General features: G+C 36.2%; 2 protein-coding genes and 1 long non-coding RNA gene across 3 annotated transcripts; 1 reads left to right on the top strand and 2 right to left on the bottom strand.

The window, feature by feature from the left end:
- Window positions 1-253: 253 nt before the first annotated feature.
- usf1l (upstream transcription factor 1, like) lies at window positions 254-8,539 on the bottom strand. Its single transcript, XM_062988494.1, has 10 exons — window positions 8,405-8,539; window positions 6,553-6,602; window positions 6,218-6,330; window positions 5,887-6,012; window positions 4,621-4,774; window positions 3,877-3,931; window positions 2,547-2,605; window positions 2,166-2,260; window positions 1,519-1,647; window positions 254-1,379 (listed from the first exon to the last, which is right to left on the bottom strand). The coding sequence occupies exons 1-10, from the start codon at window positions 8,410-8,412 to the stop codon at window positions 1,293-1,295; spliced, it is 876 nt and encodes a 291-aa protein (XP_062844564.1). The 5' UTR covers window positions 8,413-8,539; the 3' UTR covers window positions 254-1,292.
- Window positions 7,849-16,323, top strand: LOC134303171 (uncharacterized). The gene is made up of 3 exons (XR_010007627.1): window positions 7,849-7,884; window positions 14,985-15,197; window positions 16,234-16,323. It is a non-coding gene; the product is annotated as an uncharacterized LOC134303171 (long non-coding RNA).
- On the bottom strand, window positions 11,863-19,512 carry thy1 (Thy-1 cell surface antigen). Its single transcript, XM_062988495.1, has 4 exons — window positions 19,441-19,512; window positions 15,014-15,081; window positions 13,244-13,564; window positions 11,863-12,399 (listed from the first exon to the last, which is right to left on the bottom strand). Exons 2-4 carry the CDS (start codon window positions 15,051-15,053, stop codon window positions 12,302-12,304), a joined length of 459 nt encoding a protein of 152 aa, XP_062844565.1. The 5' UTR covers window positions 15,054-15,081; window positions 19,441-19,512; the 3' UTR covers window positions 11,863-12,301.

Genomic DNA, 19,512 nt, shown 5'->3' on the forward strand with positions numbered 1-19,512 from the left:
ACCCTCCCTTCTCACTCTTCCCATGGTGCATCTAGGTGCCATCTCACACACCTGGCTGTCCACATGATGTAAAAGAAAACCTGATTTATCTGACCAGGCCACCTTTTTCTATTGCCCCAGTAGTATCAAAGACCAAAAGGGCCATGGGCATCATCTTTTTATTTAAAAAGTATGCAGTATGCAACTGTTGCAGCTAATTGAATTAAACTACAAGCTATTGCTGCAGAACAGAATTCACAATTATTTTTGCACTTTTTATTACTTTACATAAAGAGAAAACAATTTGACAGTTTGACAATGCACACCTTATAATGTTACATTGTATAATTTGGAAATGAAGTGGAAATATCTGAGCATGAAGAAACAAGTTGATCAAAGCAAATGTATCCTAAAAGTCAAAAACAGAATTTAAAAAACACAGCATTTTACACTTAACAGTTATTAACATGTTATCTGGACAACTTATATTTATGGTTAGGAAGACACTGTTTACACAAAACACACACAAGAGATTTCGTGGCTGCATCCTCAATCACAACTTTAGTCTCATTGTGTATAACTATACTACTGATCATACACTGTTTTTTTTAGGGCAGAGATTATTTATACAATTCCAACTGAGTTTGGTCCTGGCCTACAGTGGCATTATTTCAGATCACCTTTAAGTTTCCAGATCTTGTTAAAGACTAAATCTGACCCCGCCAGACTAGTGTTTACACAAAGCAGGCTCTGTAATAATGCATTTGGACATAAATATAATGCAAACTACGTCCTTGACCCAGGATGCTACATCAATAACAACCCCTAAACTGGCTCAGTTGTGACTTCTTTAATGTATTAATAATGCCTTTCACTTGCTTTTCTGAGAAAGAAGTCCAAAAATGTGCCCCACAAAAGTCTGAAACTAATCTATTATCCAGTGATTCACAAAAATAAATGATTCCAATAACATTCGATCAAAAAAAGACATTAAAAGACATAAAAAGTATTCACAGTGCAAGTCAGATCCTCATCACTTATCTGGCACCTGTGGTTGTGGTTGGAGACCAAGTCATTCACCAAGAGAAACACACCTGACAGAAGTAGCTGCATGAGCTTTACAGATCCTTTCTAACATAAACCATTCACATTACACCTGAAATGATCAGGAAAATTACACTCACAATGATCGAATGTAAGATCATCTGATAAAACCAGTATAGAGTGAATTTTCCTAACTGCAGACCTGCTTAAGCTCAGTTAATCAGAGCCCACTGTGAGCGAGTAGAAGTGATCAAGGACTCGGTGCTTTACTAAGGATCCATGCTTGATGTCGCAGCTATACCATGCTGCCCCAGATGGTTTCTGAGCATCTGATTCTTAGACTTCCACTCTTCTACCTGTGTGAAAAGATATACAGAGAAGGAATTTAAGAATGTGGTAGCTCAGTGATTAAAGGACTCAACTAGTACTCTGAATGTCACTGGTTTAAGCCCTTGAGCAAGCCCTTTTTTAATAAAAGAATGGCATTAGATATACCTCTTTTCTGAGATGTTGGTTTTCCATTCTTAGTCTCTCCAACGTTTCTACTCCACCCGATAATCGAGCATTGCTTTGGCGCAACTCCTGAATGTAGTTACAAGCTTTTGATAAGATTCCACCTTTACTCTGAGAGATGGAAAAATAGTCAGGTATTAAAAGGTAAAGGGGGAAATGACTAAAATCCTGTCCACACTGCAGTGGCTAATATTGCATTATATCAAAATAACCTTATTCAATGTGTATGTGTATGCCATTCTATGTGTATGTGTGTGCTGCATTCATTACTTCTAAATACACCGCTATGCAGCGTGTGTGGTGTGTTAGAACGTCAGACCGCTGCGCCACCAACATGGTCACAAGTTTGTTTATTTTTGAAATATCCATATTCTAAGGGCATTGGTAGCTTAGCAGGTAAAGTGTTGGACTAATAAGCTTCAGGTTGCCATTTCAGGCCCCACCAACTAGCCATTAACCCTCAGTTGCTTAAATTGTATTTAGCCACAAGTGTACTTCATTTTGGATAAAAGCATTTATTGAAGGCCATAAATGTAAAAACATATGGACAGGGCCTAAAATCCTTTAGCACCCTTAAAAAAAGATATTTTAAAGTGACTAGTATATGAATTGCATTAGATTTAGCTCACCTGAGCATTTTTAGTCAAGTCCACATTGCAGTCGGGAATGGTTTTGGACAGCTGGACAATCCAGTTGTTGATTTTGTCTCTGCGCCTGCGTTCAACTGTAAACATGAAATTATTGAAGCCGTTCTTTAAATGTAAAACTGAAAACACAAAATACTTGTAAAATGTTAAATTACTTGCTTAGTTTAGGGGTGAAAATGTCAATGTATAGATTCAATTGATTTCTTCTGAGCATAATCTGCTGTATCATGATATCTTATTATTATCGTGATATTTTTCCTGGTATCTTATCAAAAGCAAATATGTACCGCCATGGTAACACTTCTGATGAGTTGACCCAGTATTTATAAAGTTCATGTTTTACAACCACGAGTGCTTCATTACCTTCATTGTGTTGTGCTCTTCTATTATTATCCCTTGATGTGTGTGGTATCTCATTTGTGCTGTAAAAAATAAACAAAAAACATTTATTTAAATATACCTGAGCAAACAGTTTTGTTTAATAATTAACATTCCTAAATGTTCAGACATCCCTTTGTAAATTCTGTGTTTTATTAAGTTAAAATGAGTTTTTTACAGGGAGCATTTAATGTTTAAGTTATTTTACCAGGGGTGATCAAACTTTTTCATTGTCTGATCAATGCTGTCAGATACCAAAAACAGGTGTTAAAATAAATTCTGCACCCATGAGTTGGAATACATCCCCTATTTGCAGAGCATGCTTTAATTCAATATTAAACGGGGGAAATGATTTCACTTCATTTTCATCTTTTACCACCACTTTATCCTGGATGGGGTCATGGCAGGTCCAGTTTGCCTGGAATCAGTGGGCACAATGCAAGAACACATACAGATTAAAAGCAAACACCTGACTATTAGCTTGCTGGATACATCTTTCCAAAACAATGGGCATAAATATGAAGCTGCCCCTGATGTGGTTGTAAAATCCTCCTCTCTTCTGGGAAGGTTTTTAAACCTTAGACGTATATCAAACGTGTCCATTCAGTCAAGACAGCATTTATGAGGTCAGGCACTAATGCTGGACGAGTAGGTCCGGCTCACAATTGACATTCCAGTTTGTCTCAAAGGTCTTTATTGGGGTTGAGGTCAGAACTTGTGCAGCCACTACAGTTTCTCCAGAACAAAGTCGTCAAACCACGTCTTTATGAACAATGCTTGTGCATAAGGGCACAGTCATACTGGAACCGAAAATGGCCTTCACCAAACTGTTGGCCTGTCACAAAGCTGAAAGCACATAGTTGACTTTATACACTTGTTAGTTTGTTTGTTTATTAGGATTTTAACATCATGTTTTACACTTTTGGTTACATTCATGACAGGAAACGTTAGTTTATCTTCACACAAGGTTCTTCAGTTCACAAAGTTATATTGAACACAGTCATGGACAATTTTGTATCTCCAATTCACCTCACTTGCATGTTTTTGGACTGTGGGAGGAAACCGGAGCACCCAGAGTAAACCCACGCAGGCACGGGGAGAACATGCAAACTCCACACAGAAAGGACCCAGACCGCCCCACCTGGGGATCGAACCCAGGACCTTCTTGCTGTGAGGCGACAGTGCTACCCACTTAGCCCTATACACTTGTTAGTAATGAGCGGAACTGAAAAACCTGACCTCAATGATGAGGAGGGATTTAAACATACTTTTAGTCATGTATTAAAAGTGTGTGTCTGTGTGTACAGATATATACCTTTCATGGGTGTTCCCTAACAGCTCTTGGGGCGACATCATTACATAGAGTTGACCTAGGGAGGGGGTATAAAAACTTTAGATTCTTTACACCAAATACTAATATATAATACTGCCTATATGTAAAAAATTATGCCTCAAGTCTATACTAATTTGACAAAAATATTCCACACAGTTTCACAGTTTATTATTATAAAAACATGTGCTGTTTCAATCCTTTTACAGACCATTTCTCTGATTTATTTTATTTAAAAAAAAATTTGCACAGTATAGTCTGGTATAATTTGCTGGGCCACAACTTATCAGCGAACATAAAAAATAGTTTGTATAATAGTTGTGGGTGCATCAATGTAATCTTCACCTTTGTTTATATGCAGACTGCTCCCATATTTAGGGGTTGCCACAGTGGATCATTCTGGTCTGCATACCTGATTTGGCACAGTTTTACGCCAAATGCCCGTCCCAACACTACCCTTCTTTTTATGCCGGTTTAGGACAGGCACTGAGAGCAAACCTTCCAATAGCTAGGTTGCTCTGCCACCACCATCCACACCCCCTTCTCAATGCCCATACATAGCCAGTCTTGTCTTAGCAGCTTTTTGCATATCAGTTAAAAGTCATGGGCGTGTGCAAATCTCAAAACCCAGATTCACCGGGTTGCCTGTCTTGCCTGCTCAAAAACAAATAAGCCAGCTCATAAACAAATAAACCATGACCACAGCATGTAAACTGATTTCAAACTCACTTGTGGGAGCGGACTGAGTGAGCAGCGAATCGGCCGCGTGGACGTTGGTTACTATTGTAGCCGGGGACGTATTAGGAATGGTGGCTGGATAGTAGTATTGACTCTCGGTGGCCTCCAGATTAGTCTCCAGCCCCTCAGCCTGAGAGAAAACAGCCTGCAGAGATTTTGGGGAAAGTGCCGTTAAAAGATTTACAATACAATTGTTTACATCAATGACATCCTGGTCAGGGTCACAGTGTGACAAAAACTAAGAACACAAAGCAGCAGTATGGCAGGGCCCAGATTAACATGCACTTTTTGATTCCATGGAAACATGGATCATTTAGCTACACAGATTAATTAGGTGTAGGAAACTAAAGTCAAGTTTAGTGTGATCTCTCTGGTCTTATAATGTCACTACTTGTCACACTATGTTAGATTGCTTGTCTGATTTGATGACACTGTGATTGTACATATGATAAGACTTAAGCGACAAACCCGCAAACACACAGTCATGTGACATTAGTACAAAAGTGCCATGTTATGCCTAAATACATCACAATAAAAAAAAAAGGCAAAGAGAAGAGCTGTTCAAGGCTAAGGTAAATAGAACACAGAATGCTTATTCTTCAAAGAGAACAGAAGATAAAAAGTGTATTTTCTATTAGCTGCTACACAATTGTAAGTAGCATCAGGACTTCTATAACCTCTGTATCTAGCAATGAATTAATATAAACAATTATACTGGGAATTTAAACGATTACCTGTTCTAAATTTGTACTATTTTGAATAACCAAGTCACAGTGTTTCATTTGCTTGTTTTGCATCGTCCTCTGCTGTCCTCTTACGAACAATTATTTGCCCAACCTTGTAGCAGCGGTCACACTGTGACATTTGAATCACAAATTTTAGACACCGGCAGTGTCCGAACTTTTCCTTGGCTTTTTTCAGAGCAGTAAATCAGTCGTTGGCAAGTAAACATTTTTACAACAAACCTGAGCCAATTATCTCACAGAAACTGCTAAACACCTCGATAGTGAATGCTAACCTTTTCAAAAAGCTCCAACATGGCACAGCTCTTCCCCTATTAAAAATCTGACACTGTTCTTTTAAAATTTTGCATACTAATTGTTGGATGGAATCTCCACTATTCGGATTATATTTCCTGTCCTGTTCCCAGGCCAGAGCATGACGCCCATCCAAATGTAACACAAGACCTTAGCACAACAAAGACTGAAAGATGTGGCCAATCAGTCGCTAATAATGACACTGCAGGAACACAGTTACCTGTGTTACAATGGGCAGTTCTGACTGAGTGGCTGGAGGAAGGCCAGTCACCACACTAACAGCTCCAGCTCCATCTGCCTGAGCTTCCATCTGCCCTTCAGCCAAATGGATCACACGATAGGTCACCTGCAGCACAAGGGTCGTAGGGTCAACCTGTATCTCACTAAGGCAAGGATTAGCTCACTGTATGCTTTAAAACGTTGTGGTAACTATTTAGGAAAGGTGCTTTTATTGTTCCAGGATGATTATATCCCTGTGCACACAGCGAGATCCATAAAGACAAGGTTTGACTAGTATGATTTTGAAAAAAAAAAACACACACTGATCATACCTGCCCTGTGTTTGCATCTGTTTTGAGAAGGTACTTGATCTGCTGATCAGCAAATGTAGAAGCTGACTGAACTGTTGAAGCAGCAGCTGGATCGTCAGCTGTGGCAACAGTGCCTTAAACAAAAACACACAGAGGGGTGAGTCTGCCAAACCTGTCAGTCAGGTATAACAAGCCTTCAGTCCAACAGAGGGAAGTTTTTTTTAAAGCTAATCAATTGGCACATGACCAAAAGCAAGAGCCTAAAATGATTTTAGGGCATTTTGTTAATCTAGTGGTGCATCCTACACAAAACATTTAATTAAAAAAAAAAAACTTTTATTTAAAAAATGATATACCTTCCTCGGTGGTAGGCAAATCCACTTGTGCATCTGGGCTTTTCTGCTGCCTGAAAGACAAATGTGGAAGGAAAAAGTCAGAAATGAACACTCATTAATCAAAAATATTTTTTTTACTGATTTGTTTTGGTCAGGGTTGCTGCGGGCCGGTTCCACCAGGAAATACTGGACGCAGGGCAGAAATATCCTGCAGAGGGCGCCAATCCATCACCCTAAACAAGACATAACCAAACACCTCTATATACTGTACTGTACTGTAGATGCCCAACCAGCTGATAGCACCGCTGAGATTCAAACCCAGATCTCAGCGGTGGTGGGCTAGCATAAGAGATTGGTGTGCCACCTGAAATAAAAGTGCGTGTACCTGTTTCACCTATTTATACTAATTACAATAATAGCATATTGGTGTCTATCATATCATAGGGCAAGACGTAGCCTAGTGGTTAAGGTACTGGACTAGTAATCATAAGGTCGCTGGTTCAAGCCCCACCACTGCCAGGTTGTTGCTGTTGGGCCCTTGAGCAAGGCCCTTAACCCTCAATTGCTGAGACTGTATTCTGTAACTGTAATGTAAATCGCTTTGGATAAAGGCGTCTGCTAAATGCTGAAAATGTACATGTAATGTAAATGTAAATATTCCTGTCCACTAACTCCATACCAAGTACAATTCCTACATTTTATTTTAAAATCTTTGTTTCTCTTAGTGTTTTCCTTTCTTTGCTACTGTCATCTTTGGTTCGCTCAATGGGGATCATGAAACACATGTACTGTATGTAAATCTGCCCAAGAACGAATTTTAACAAAAGCTTTCAAAATAAAATATATTCTATTAAAGTTGTGGATGTTTTCAAACATGTATCAAACACACCCAACTTTATAATGTTCTGAAATCAAATGCTGTTTTAATGTGGTTACAGTTTGAGTGACGAGTGCACAGGTGCTTTTGGGTAAATGTATCAGGGTTTAAAATAACTAAGTGTTTTAGGTGTTTCCTAGTTTAGTGTCGGAGCAAAAGTCTAGAATAGGATTGGCATTCATGAAGTCTAAACACAGGCATTAAATATACACAGATTTGCACAATCAATGGGGAACCACTTTGAAAGAAAACACAGTTTCAAATTGCTGCTTTAATGCTTGCCTGTAATTTATTGTTGATCATAGAAACACAGGAGGACTTTCTTGCCCAGCATCCTTTAAGTCCATGGCAATGTTAAGCTTGCTTGACTGTAGACAGTGTCACTCATGTTCCAGCAGCTGCTAATAACTGGCAGATGTTTGTCCTTAAATTATGAATCATCACATAGTTACAGTCTTGGTGTTCATTTAACCATGGTAAGCTACTACTGTGTTATTTACTTTTATATGAGTGCAGTCTAATTAGAACTAATTGTTTGTAAACACTTGCAAGGCCTGGCTCGCAGTCCCTGTTCCAGTTCATCCCAAAGGTGTTCAATGACCTGGCCACTAGAGTTCTTTCACACTACTGTATACTCTTCGCATTGTGCATAGAGACACAGTCAGCAAAGCTGGAAGCAAATAATTCGTTTTAAAGCACTAATTTTTTTACATATGTTAACAATAGTGTAGTCAAAACACCTAAACTCAGTCAATAGGTAAGAGTTCCAGATTTTGTTCGCCAAAGATTGCATTTAAATATTACAAGTGTTTACAAACTTTGACTTCACTTGTAGCGGGAAACAAAGCTTTTATTCGCTTTATTTAAATATAGATTATGAATGTGTATACTGGATATGCTTGTTAATTCCCCATTGTAGGTGCTAAGTGTAGTCACGAGTTCTTGTGTCTGTACTTCTTGATGCTACCTAAATAAATAAAAGCTAGTAAAACTCACCCCTTCATGGCGAAGTCTGGCTTGAAATTCTTCGCTAGTTTACAAACAGTTCAGTGGTAATAAAGAAAAGGTTTATGATTTGTCCATAATACGAACATACGTTACAAAGTTTGTATGTTTTTATCACATGCAACAATACGGCGCTAACATTAGCAGCCTTGCTTATCGCTGTGTAGTAACTGAATCACTGAATCATTTCCGTAAATGCTTCTATCAGAATGTACGCTAAAATAACCGTGTTTACAAAAGAAACGTCCTAAATAATCCGCAGATATCGTTTGATACGCAGTATTTAATCTGAACGTTAAATTTTACACATCACAGACAACATATTTGTCGTTTAACGTCTTTCAAAATGAAAAAATAAAACATAGTCCAGGGAATCGGTTCAGAGTCAATAGCATTTGAACTGTGTTAAACAGAGAATTAAATCGGCTGTGAAATGTGTAACTAGGTGGCAGTAATGTGACACAACCTCTAGAAATCACATATTGTTAATTTCATACTAAGTTTATGATTAAACCTGAATAACACTTGATATCTGACAATTTGTGTAACTAGGTGGCAGTAATGTGTCACAACCTCTAGAATTAAGATATTATTTATTTCATACTAAGTTTATGGTTAAACCTGAATGGCACTTAATATCTGATCACTACTTTGTGTAACTAGGTGGCAGTAATGTGGCACAACCTCTAGAATTTAGATATGATTTATTTCTTACTAGGTTTATGGTTAAACCTTAATAGCACTTGTTGTCTGACCACTACTTTGTGTAACTAGGTAGCAGTAATGTGGCATAACCTCTAGAATTAAGGTATTATTTATTTTATACTAAGTTTATGGTTAAACCTTAATAGCACTTAATATTTGATCACTACTTTGTGTAACTAGGTGGCAGTAATGTGACACAACCTCTAGAATTAAGATATTATTTATTTTATACTTAATTTATGGTTAAACCTTAATAGCACTTAATATTTGATCACTACTTTGTGTAACTAGGTGGCAGTAATGTGGCACAACCTCTAGAATTAAGGTATTATTTATTTCATACTAAGTTTATGGTTAAACCTTAATAGCACTTGATATCTGACCACTACTTTGTGTAACTAGGTAGCAGTAATGTGGCACAACCTCTAGAATTAAGGTATTATTTATTTCATACTAAGTTTATGGTTAAACCTTAATAGCACTTAATATCTGACCACTACTTTGTGTAACTAGGTGGCAGTAATGTGGCACAACCTCTAGAATTTAGATATGATTTATTTCTTACTAGGTTTATGGTTAAACCTTAATAGCACTTGTTGTCTGACCACTACTTTGTGTAACTAGGTAGCAGTAATGTGGCATAACCTCTAGAATTAAGGTATTATTTATTTTATACTAAGTTTATGGTTAAACCTTAATAGCACTTAATATTTGATCACTACTTTGTGTAACTAGGTGGCAGTAATGTGGCACAACCTCTAGAATTAAGGTATTATTTATTTCATACTAAGTTTATGGTTAAACCTTAATAGCACTTGATATCTGACCACTACTTTGTGTAACTAGGTAGCAGTAATGTGGCACAACCTCTAGAATTAAGGTATTATTTATTTCATACTAAGTTTATGGTTAAACCTTAATAGCACTTAATATCTGACCACTACTTTGTGTAACTAGGTGGCAGTAATGTGGCACAACCTCTAGAATTAAGGTATTATTTATTTCATACTAAGTTTATGGTTAAACCTTAATAGCACTTAATATTTGATCACTACTTTGTGTAACTAGGTAGCAGTAATGTGGCACAACCTCTAGAATTAAGGTATTATTTATTTCATACTAAGTTTATGGTTAAACCTTAATAGCACTTAATATCTGACCACTACTTTGTGTAACTAGGTGGCAGTAATGTGGCACAACCTCTAGAATTTAGATATGATTTATTTCTTACTAGGTTTATGGTTAAACCTTAATAGCACTTGTTGTCTGACCACTACTTTGTGTAACTAGGTAGCAGTAATGTGGCATAACCTCTAGAATTAAGGTATTATTTATTTTATACTAAGTTTATGGTTAAACCTTAATAGCACTTAATATTTGATCACTACTTTGTGTAACTAGGTGGCAGTAATGTGACACAACCTCTAGAATTAAGGTATTATTTATTTTATACTTAATTTATGGTTAAACCTTAATAGCACTTAATATTTGATCACTACTTTGTGTAACTAGGTGGCAGTAATGTGGCACAACCTCTAGAATTAAGGTATTATTTATTTCATACTAAGTTTATGGTTAAACCTTAATAGCACTTGATATCTGACCACTACTTTGTGTAACTAGGTAGCAGTAATGTGGCACAACCTCTAGAATTAAGGTATTATTTATTTCATACTAAGTTTATGGTTAAACCTTAATAGCACTTAATATCTGACCACTACTTTGTGTAACTAGGTAGCAGTAATGTGACACTATCTCTAAAGTTTAGATATTGTTTTTTGCAGGCTGAATTCTGCACGAGCAAATTTGCATGCTATGTATAAAACAGTTTCCCCACTATCTCTCAGGCTTTTTGGCAAACATTGCTGTGTGTCCTTACTCACGTGACATGTCCTTCATGTTCTAAATACTTTTAGTGAGTTGAGTGCCAGGCACTCAGGTGGCACAGTGGATTGTGTTACATCCACAATCCACACATTGCTCAGACGGCATGTTAAAAGCACTGTAATCCAAAACATGCTTTCAGACGTAAATGTAATGCAAGTGCACCATAAACATTCTGCACAAATATGGTGTAACAATTCTTTTGAAAGCTTCATTACGGTAGAACATCAAAATGCAGGACATGAGAATAATGATAACACTGCTGCTGTGAGGTAAGGGTTCGCTTAATCAGCACTGGTAACAACAGCTAGGATAACATTTATTTTTTTAGTCCTCCGGTGCATGTGTGTGAGAAGAGAGAATGTTTGTTTATTTGATTTGTGTTGCTTCATATCTTCAGGTTTAGTTCACAAGCTGCCCTACATAAAACGTCGATGTTTTTTGGGACTTTTCAGTAAAAAAAAAAAGCTTATTCAGTTAAAAGAGCATTTGAAGCCAGGCACTGATGCTGGACAAGAAAACCTGGCTCAGTATCAAAGTTTCAATGAATCCCAAAGGTAATTTGTGCAGATTGTGGAGTTTCTCCACACCAGACTCATCAAACTATGTCTATATAAACAAGAAACGTCTTCCCCAAACAGCTGACTGAAAGCTAAAAGCATATATTTATTAAATTTAGTTTTTGTTGTCAATGGGTGTAGCAGAAGCACCTTTAGTCAATAATTTTTAAGTGTGTCTATATACTTTTTGCCATATGTATATATATATATATATATATATATATATATATATATATATATATATATATATATATATATATATATATACGTATAATATATATAATATATAATAATGCAACATTTAGTCAAGGTGTGTGTAACAGTTTTACTTTTCCCCAAGCCATTTAGTACATTTAACAAACTTAAACAGCATCAATCACTAACTGCGACTTTGGTTACTGGACATTTTGAATCTTCATAGGACAATAAGACAATAAGTCTTGTATGGCTTGCATATGCATAATCAATATACAGTAGGCACTGTCATTAATCAATGTACGAACATGCTTTAAGAAGAAGTTACACTAATTTAAATCACAAAGACAGAAAAAGACCATTATGAACAATATCACTGGCTTCTAATGTCAATTAGAAATGAAAGCATTAAGGTAGTACAGAAATCCTCATCATTTAAAAGCACTTGGAGGTTTGGAGCAGGAAAGCTTTTCTTCAGTGCAGTGAGGATGCTTCACTGCCGTGGCAGCAAGGTAAAATTCCTCCCATGATTTACCCAGATGGTCTACAGCAGCTCAGACATCAGGGGGAAAATCAGAGCCAGCAGGAGAGTCAGACCGCCAAGCTGCATGAGCTTACAAGCTGAGCAAGTCGCAGCACTTTCTGTCAAAGCACATAAAAATATGAATTAATATAAACATCTGTGGCATGTTATCTTGTGTTGTCATTACAATACTTGCTGCCTGTTCAGAGGAGCATTTTTGTTTTCTTTAGGCCTAAACTAGGAGCTCTTTGTACTTTAGGCTGTTGTTGCTGCGTGCCATACAAAATGTAACTAAAGCAGATTTGCCTTTTACATTCTCATAAGTGTTTAGGGACTGTTAGACGGTGGAAATCCATATTTTACATAAGGGACAGGTTTCTTTGGTGATTTATAAGAACAGAGAAAATATTACACAGAAAATACACAAATAAAACAAATATATAAAATAATTAATTATATAAATTATACAAAATATTATTTATCTAAATTAATTAAACAACTAGAGATGTAATGAACCTGTCTGGAAAGAAAATCATTTATCTATCTATCTATCTATCTATCTATCTATCTATCTATCTATCTATCTATCTATCTATCTATCTATCTATCTATCTATCTATCTATCTATCTATCTATCTATCTATCTATCTATCTATCTATCTATCTATCTATCTATCTATCTATCTATCTATCTATCTATCTATCTATCTATCTATCTATCTATCTATCTATCTATCTATCTATCTATCTATATATCTATCTATCTATCTATCTATTTTTCAGTAATAGTATGTTAACATTAAGTAAAGCCTAATAAAAACATAAATATCTACAGATGTAAATTTGTATTGTTGATACTTTTCATAGCATTTTAATTCTAAGTTTTGTAGTATGGAAATAGTGTCAAAGCTATAAATGTGAAAAATGTATATATTAAACAGTATAAAAAACTGATGGCCTTACTCTTTTCCACACTTTTTGTCTTTGTTACACTTTTGTCCTGTTTGATGGCACACTCGTAATCCTGGGCCGCACCATCAGGAAAGCCAGTCAGCTCCAGAAGGCACATATTGTTAGTAATGCTGGCTGTGCCACGATTCTTGTAGGTTGCATCCTGGGTAACAGTAGGATCAGTAGTGGCCACCACTTTCCCTGAGGTTTTATAGGTGCATTTAGCTGCAGTTGGAACTGAAGTGTTTAGGGTGAACTTGCACTCCATTCTCAAGTTATTTTCCTTGGTCACACAGGCAGTCAGATCTGTTATAGTCTGAGAGTTGGTCATACCTGTAAGATAGTAAAAATAACTGTAAAATAATTGTTTTATATATATATATATATATATATATATATATATATATATATATATATATATATATACAGTGAGGAAAATAAGTATTTGATTTCCTGCTGATTTTGTAAGTTTACCCCCTTACAAAGACTTGAACAGTCTATAATTTTTATGGAAGGTTTATTTTAACAGAGAGAGACAGAATATCAACAAAAAATCCAGAAAAAAAACATGAAATAAAAGTTATAAATTAATTTGTATTTAACTAAGGGAAATAAGTATTTGATCCCCTACCGACCAGCAAGAATTCTGACCCCCACAGACCGGTTATGTGCCCATGAGGCACACAAATTAGTCCTGTCCCTGTATAAAAGACTCCTGTCACAGAATCAGTTTCTTCCGTTCAAATCTCTCGACCACCATGGGCAAGACCAAAGAGCTATCAAAGAACGTCAGGGACAAGATTGTAGACCTGCACAAGGCTGGAATGGGCTACAAGACCATCAGCTAGAAGCTTCAAGATCTCAAGGGAACAACCATCTTTTAAATATTTAAAAACTACTTATAGATTTTACCTGGCACATCTTATTGATTTGCTAATACTGAGTTCTATTTAACTTTCCTATTACACTATTAGCTTAGATTTCACATTTTTATGTGAAAGGAAAAAAGCCAATGCCTTTAAAAGAATCTACCAAAATTGTAAAAAGAAATACCCATTGTAATTGTAGATTAAATATGGATTGCAGCCACACTACCTAGGTGAGGCCCTTTTTAAATGAACTGATGAACTAGGAGTGCTCTCATTACAACACCACTTGCCACCTGGAAGACAACCTGTAGTAATCTGGAGAGATTACTACAGTGAATCCTTTTGCAATCAATTCTAATCCATAGCTATTTTAACATATGGTGATATGATTACATTGTGATGATGCTTTTTAGCTGCCAGTGAGGTCAGGATTGGTTGGAACATGCATGATGCTTTATGGAAATTATGGATATAATTGTAAAGTCTGGAAGGTTGTTTTTCAAAACGGAGGTGTTTTTTTAAAACTGGTGGGCCACTTGTGATGTTCTTGAGTGGTCCAGTTTAGAGTTTGACCCCCATCAAACTGTAGCAAGATCTCAAAACTGCTGTGCAATAATCTTAAACTCCACAATATGAATGGGCAACATTTAAATTTTTATTTTAAAAAGTTTTTAGTCAAATAAATACAAATCCTGTTTGACAGTAGTTTGACAGTCAATACACAGAAGTTTATTATGTGCCTTTGATTACTTTAATGTACAATACTGTGCTAACTTATGTAAATATTTACAGTGACATTTCAAAGAGTGACTTTAAGAGTGCATCGTTCTTCTAATTACATAATTGTTAATTACAATGGAGTACTGTATTCTCTTCTGTTAAAGGACAGGAGGAAAGACGAGTGTTATCTTACCCAGTAAGCAGAATGAGGCAAGGATGAAGTAGTACATCATTTTGACCTTTGAATGCACAGGGAGGAGCCTGCAGATGAAACACAACATGGCACACTGATCAATACTGCCTCGTGGCATTTAAAGACCCATTGAGAACACTTTACAGACTGCTGGGAGAGAAGTTTAGTCAATTTGATTTGACTGGTAATGTCTTACTCAAATCTAGAAATAGCTATAATATAACCATATTTTATTAAAGATGACTACTTATCTGATAATGTAAGGAGATGACTTACTAAAACCCAGTTCAAGGATGACAGTAAATCTTTTAGTACTTCATTACATAATACAACCTCAAATCAGAAAAAAGTTGGAGCAGTATGGAAAAATACAAAACACTTTTTGTTACATTTACTTTGACTTTTATTTTACTGCAGAAAGTAAAATTGTATCTTGAATTTGTGCCTCAAACCCATAGCCCTGTTCTTCTAAAAAGGTAATTCATATTGGTTCTTAGTTGATACAAAATGAGCAAACTTTAAATATGTGTGTATATACAGTATGTAGCAAAGTGAAAAAGTCTTTATTGTTTCTTTTTGATAGGCTCGAAAACAGCAACTCAAACATGTGAACAACTCCCAATTTATAAAACTTTGTGTATATGTAGAAACTGATTTGGTCCCCCATGTTATTTTGGTAAAATAAATCACACAAGTTAGGCATAACTAGAATGCTAAATCATGGTTACATTGCGAGCTGAACCATAATGGCGGAACATTTTCTGGCCAAAATCTGCCAATCTTAGTCCGACCGTGCTAACTTCACAAAGCGCCACAAATGGCAATTTCCCTTTATCAGAAGCTTTAATCAGAACACATAATTTATTACTTGGAATGAGTAATTTATTCAGCTATTGTTTAAATAATTTTTTATGCACTACATTACAGTGAAGTTACAGTATATGGTTTTGAGTAAAACACAAGAAAGAACCATGTGAAATGTAAAAACACATAAAGCAAAAACAAAAAGCACATAATTATAATGTATATTTTTGAACCAGAATATTTTGTCATATTATCAGAAAACCCATGTAAACTCTATTTTATTTTTTTTGTGTGTGATGTTTCAGTCTGTAACTCTGTCTTTACAGCTGTATGTAAGACTTTAACTGTTGTCGGTTTATTTCATTCATTTATTCATTCATTCACTGTCTGTTTTACCACCACTCTATCCTATTCAGGGTCGCATTGGGTCCGACTTGGATGAAAGGTAGAAACAGGTCGCCAGTCCATCCGAGGGCACATACACATACATACATACACATTCAAACTGACTGCATGTCTTTGGACTGTAGGAGGATACTGGGGCACCCTGAGGAAACCCACACGAGCACAGGGAGAGCATGCAAACTCCACACATAAAGGACCCTGACCGCTTCACCCTGGAATCAAACCCAGGACCTTCTTGCTGTGAAGCGACAGTGCTACCCGCCGAGCCACCGTGCCACCTCAGGTTTATTTCAGTCAGCAGAAATTGTGTTCAGAATGTGTGCAAATACCAATAATTTTTCTGTTATTTCAAAAATGTTCATTAAATATCTCTTTGACATTTAGCTTTGATCAAAACACCACTACCCTGAAGAACTTTTTAATTTTGTGCATTTAGTATGTTGTTTTAAGATAAGAATGCAAATAGTAAGAAATTGTAGGTGCCTTTAGGGTAAATTTTGGATTATGAGAGCCACTACTGTACATTCCACCTTTAAAGCCACACTGGAGTAACGGGACATGCATGAACATTTATCCTTTATCTTCTCGTACCCAAAACAAGACAAGACAAGAGCTTGTGTACATTCTCAAACAAGTCATTACCTGGCAGGAATTCTGATAAAACCTGCTAGTCATTCCAGTGGAAGCCCTGAAGAAAATAGCCAACCATCACATAACAGTAATTCATCACTTTGTACTGCAATACCACAACACTGATAACACTTTCTGTGTTAGAAAGCCTACAGTAAGATTTGTCCTTTCCTTGATTATTTCACTTAATATTTATTACAGTATCACTAAAACTTCATCCTCTTGATTCCTGATATGAACGTCAAGTTGATTCCACACATGATTCAGCTCAAGTTTATGCACTGACATCTATGGAATGGGTGGTTTATTTAGCTCTTCAATAAATAATTTTATTTGATTTTGTGGAAAGCACAAGAAGGAGCCATGTAAAATGTAAAAACAGATGTCATAAAAAGCTTAAAAACCTAGCCATATCTTGTTACAAAAGCATGTTAATAAGAAGAAGTCGACAGAGGAAGAGGTTTATCTGTTATCAGAGATGCAGGCATCTGACAAAGTAACAGATGTTCATAGCTAACAGGATGCTTTGGTCTGGGAGAAAAACATAAACCACTGATCTAATCTAATATTACCAGTTCATCATTAAAAGAAAAAAAAGAAGTCTTTCTATTTCATATATCTCCTAAATTCTTAATGATAAAAAAGCCAGATAAGACCAGACCATCTACATTTCAGTCTGTATGAAGAGCTTAAATGTCAAAAATGAATGTGGCAGCAAAAACTACAAATGCACAATTAATCATTTTAAAATGCAGTCTGAGAAACACATTTTAATAATGAATTGTGACAGTTATTTTTTAAGGAAGCACATTGTGTACATGTGCCGCATTTGACCACAACACATTGCGTGACAATTTAGGGATGTTAGGAGGAAGTAGTTTTTCTTCACTCTAACATATTTTCACTCTAGGCACATCAGCTGATTAAGGCAAACAAAGCTAAAAACACATTATAGTGATGTGAGCCATATGTGTATTTATGACCCAGATATTCAATTAAATTCAGTTCCATTCAATTCAGGCATGTACACACTGACACATATTTTTTCATATTAATTATGTGCATTCATTTACTGTCTGTTTTACCACCGCTTTATTCTGCTCAGAGTGGCAGAAGGCATGAAACATCATGGACAGGTCGTCGCTCCATCACAGGGCACACACACACACTCACAACATTTGTGCACACACTCACACTTAGATCAATTTTTAGTAACTCCAGTTGGTCTGACTGCATGTCTTTGGACTTGTGGGAGGAAACCAAAGTACCCTTATGAAACCCATGCAGACACAAAGAGGACATGCAAACTCCACACAGAAAGAACCCTGACCGCCCAACCGGCGAATTGAACCCAGGCCCTTCTCGCTGCAAGGCGACAGTGCTACCCACTGCAAAACCATGATGTGGCTAATTGTGTGTGTGTGGTTTTTTCAATATAAGAAAGTAAATATATTATAGTGTAGCTGTCTTTAGGGTACATTTTGAATTATAAACACTACTACTGTACATTAAGCTGTTAAAGCTACACTAGAGTAATGGGAGGTGCTCAGGTGAAAAAAGGCACCTTATAGTTATTTATAAAAAATAAAGGTAGCACATTTTTACTTAAATAAATATTTATTAATGTAGTTGTTTAATACGTATCTATTTTAAATTTAAGAAAATTTTTTTTTAGGGTTTTCTGAGGGCAGGAGCTTGAGCTCCACCAGAAGTGTATCTGTCTGTGTACATGCCTAACAGAGGTATGATATGGGTGGGGTCGAACGACGACATTAGAACAGGGCAGAGTGTCGCACAGACTAAATATATATTACTTATCTGCTCTACTCCTCCAATAAATAAAGTAGCATATTGTGGCAGGAATTAAAATTTCCAGTTAAACTGTGTCACTAAGGTTATAATGCTTTCTTTCAGACTTGCTTGCTGTATTTGATTGTTGCATATATTTAATGCTTCTAACTTCGGTACCACACCACATAAACGTACGTTTTAATAACTTTAATAATTGTTTATTCTGGTTTGGGCGTTATTTCAAAATTACCATAATAAAAACAACCTAAAGGTTTGAGCAATCTGTGGGAAGTATATGAAAGTTCAGCTCACAGAAGTCTGATCCTTTATCATTTTGCAACCAAGACAAGACTGAGCTCGCCTACATTCTTAAACAAGTCATCACTTGGCAGGATTTCTGTAAAAGCTTCTAGTCATTCCAGTGGAAGCATTAAAATATTACACCGTTATAAGTGCATCATGCCAAACCTGTTCCAGTCTACTAGATGTGATCTGTTTGCTATTATACAGTGTAAATGTTCTAACGGTACTTACGGCAAACATTCTACAATATATATTAATATTTGAAATTGGTTGGGTGGGGCAAAGTAACTATGTTCTTTACAAGAACTACATTAAAAACAATGGCAAAGCTGAAGGACTATAATAAGAACTATAACAGAACTGAAAGCCCTGCAGCCCGAAATGGACCAGTGACACGGCACACTGAGGCTTTATCAATATTATACTTTACAGTCTAATCTAATCTCTTTATTTATAATAGTTGTTGGTATAATAAAGTATAAACTTTTTCTTACCGAATATTTGTAATGTTGGATGTTGATTCGCTGGAGCAGAGCTCTGTTCTTCACACGTCTCAGACTTGGAAA

The sequence above is a fragment of the Trichomycterus rosablanca genome, chromosome 26, assembly GCF_030014385.1.
Source record: "Trichomycterus rosablanca isolate fTriRos1 chromosome 26, fTriRos1.hap1, whole genome shotgun sequence".
In the NCBI taxonomy this organism is placed as follows: Eukaryota; Metazoa; Chordata; class Actinopteri; order Siluriformes; family Trichomycteridae; genus Trichomycterus; species Trichomycterus rosablanca.

Bases quoted from the DNA above. Each gene is read 5' to 3' on its own strand.
- usf1l (XM_062988494.1), bottom strand. The intron at 6,331-6,552 runs GTATATCATTTT...TTTTTGTTTAAG, and splicing joins TTTGCCTACCACCGAGGAAG to GCACTGTTGCCACAGCTGAC. The intron at 1,380-1,518 runs GTATATCTAATG...CTTTTCACACAG, and splicing joins ACCAACATCTCAGAAAAGAG to GTAGAAGAGTGGAAGTCTAA.
- thy1 (XM_062988495.1), bottom strand. From the start codon at position 15,053: ATGATGTACTACTTCATCCTTGCCTCATTCTGCTTACTGG. The intron at 13,565-15,013 runs GTAAGATAACAC...ACTATCTTACAG, and splicing joins TGCCTCATTCTGCTTACTGG to GTATGACCAACTCTCAGACT. The intron at 12,400-13,243 runs GTAAGGCCATCA...GTGCTTTGACAG, and splicing joins GACAAAAAGTGTGGAAAAGA to AAAGTGCTGCGACTTGCTCA.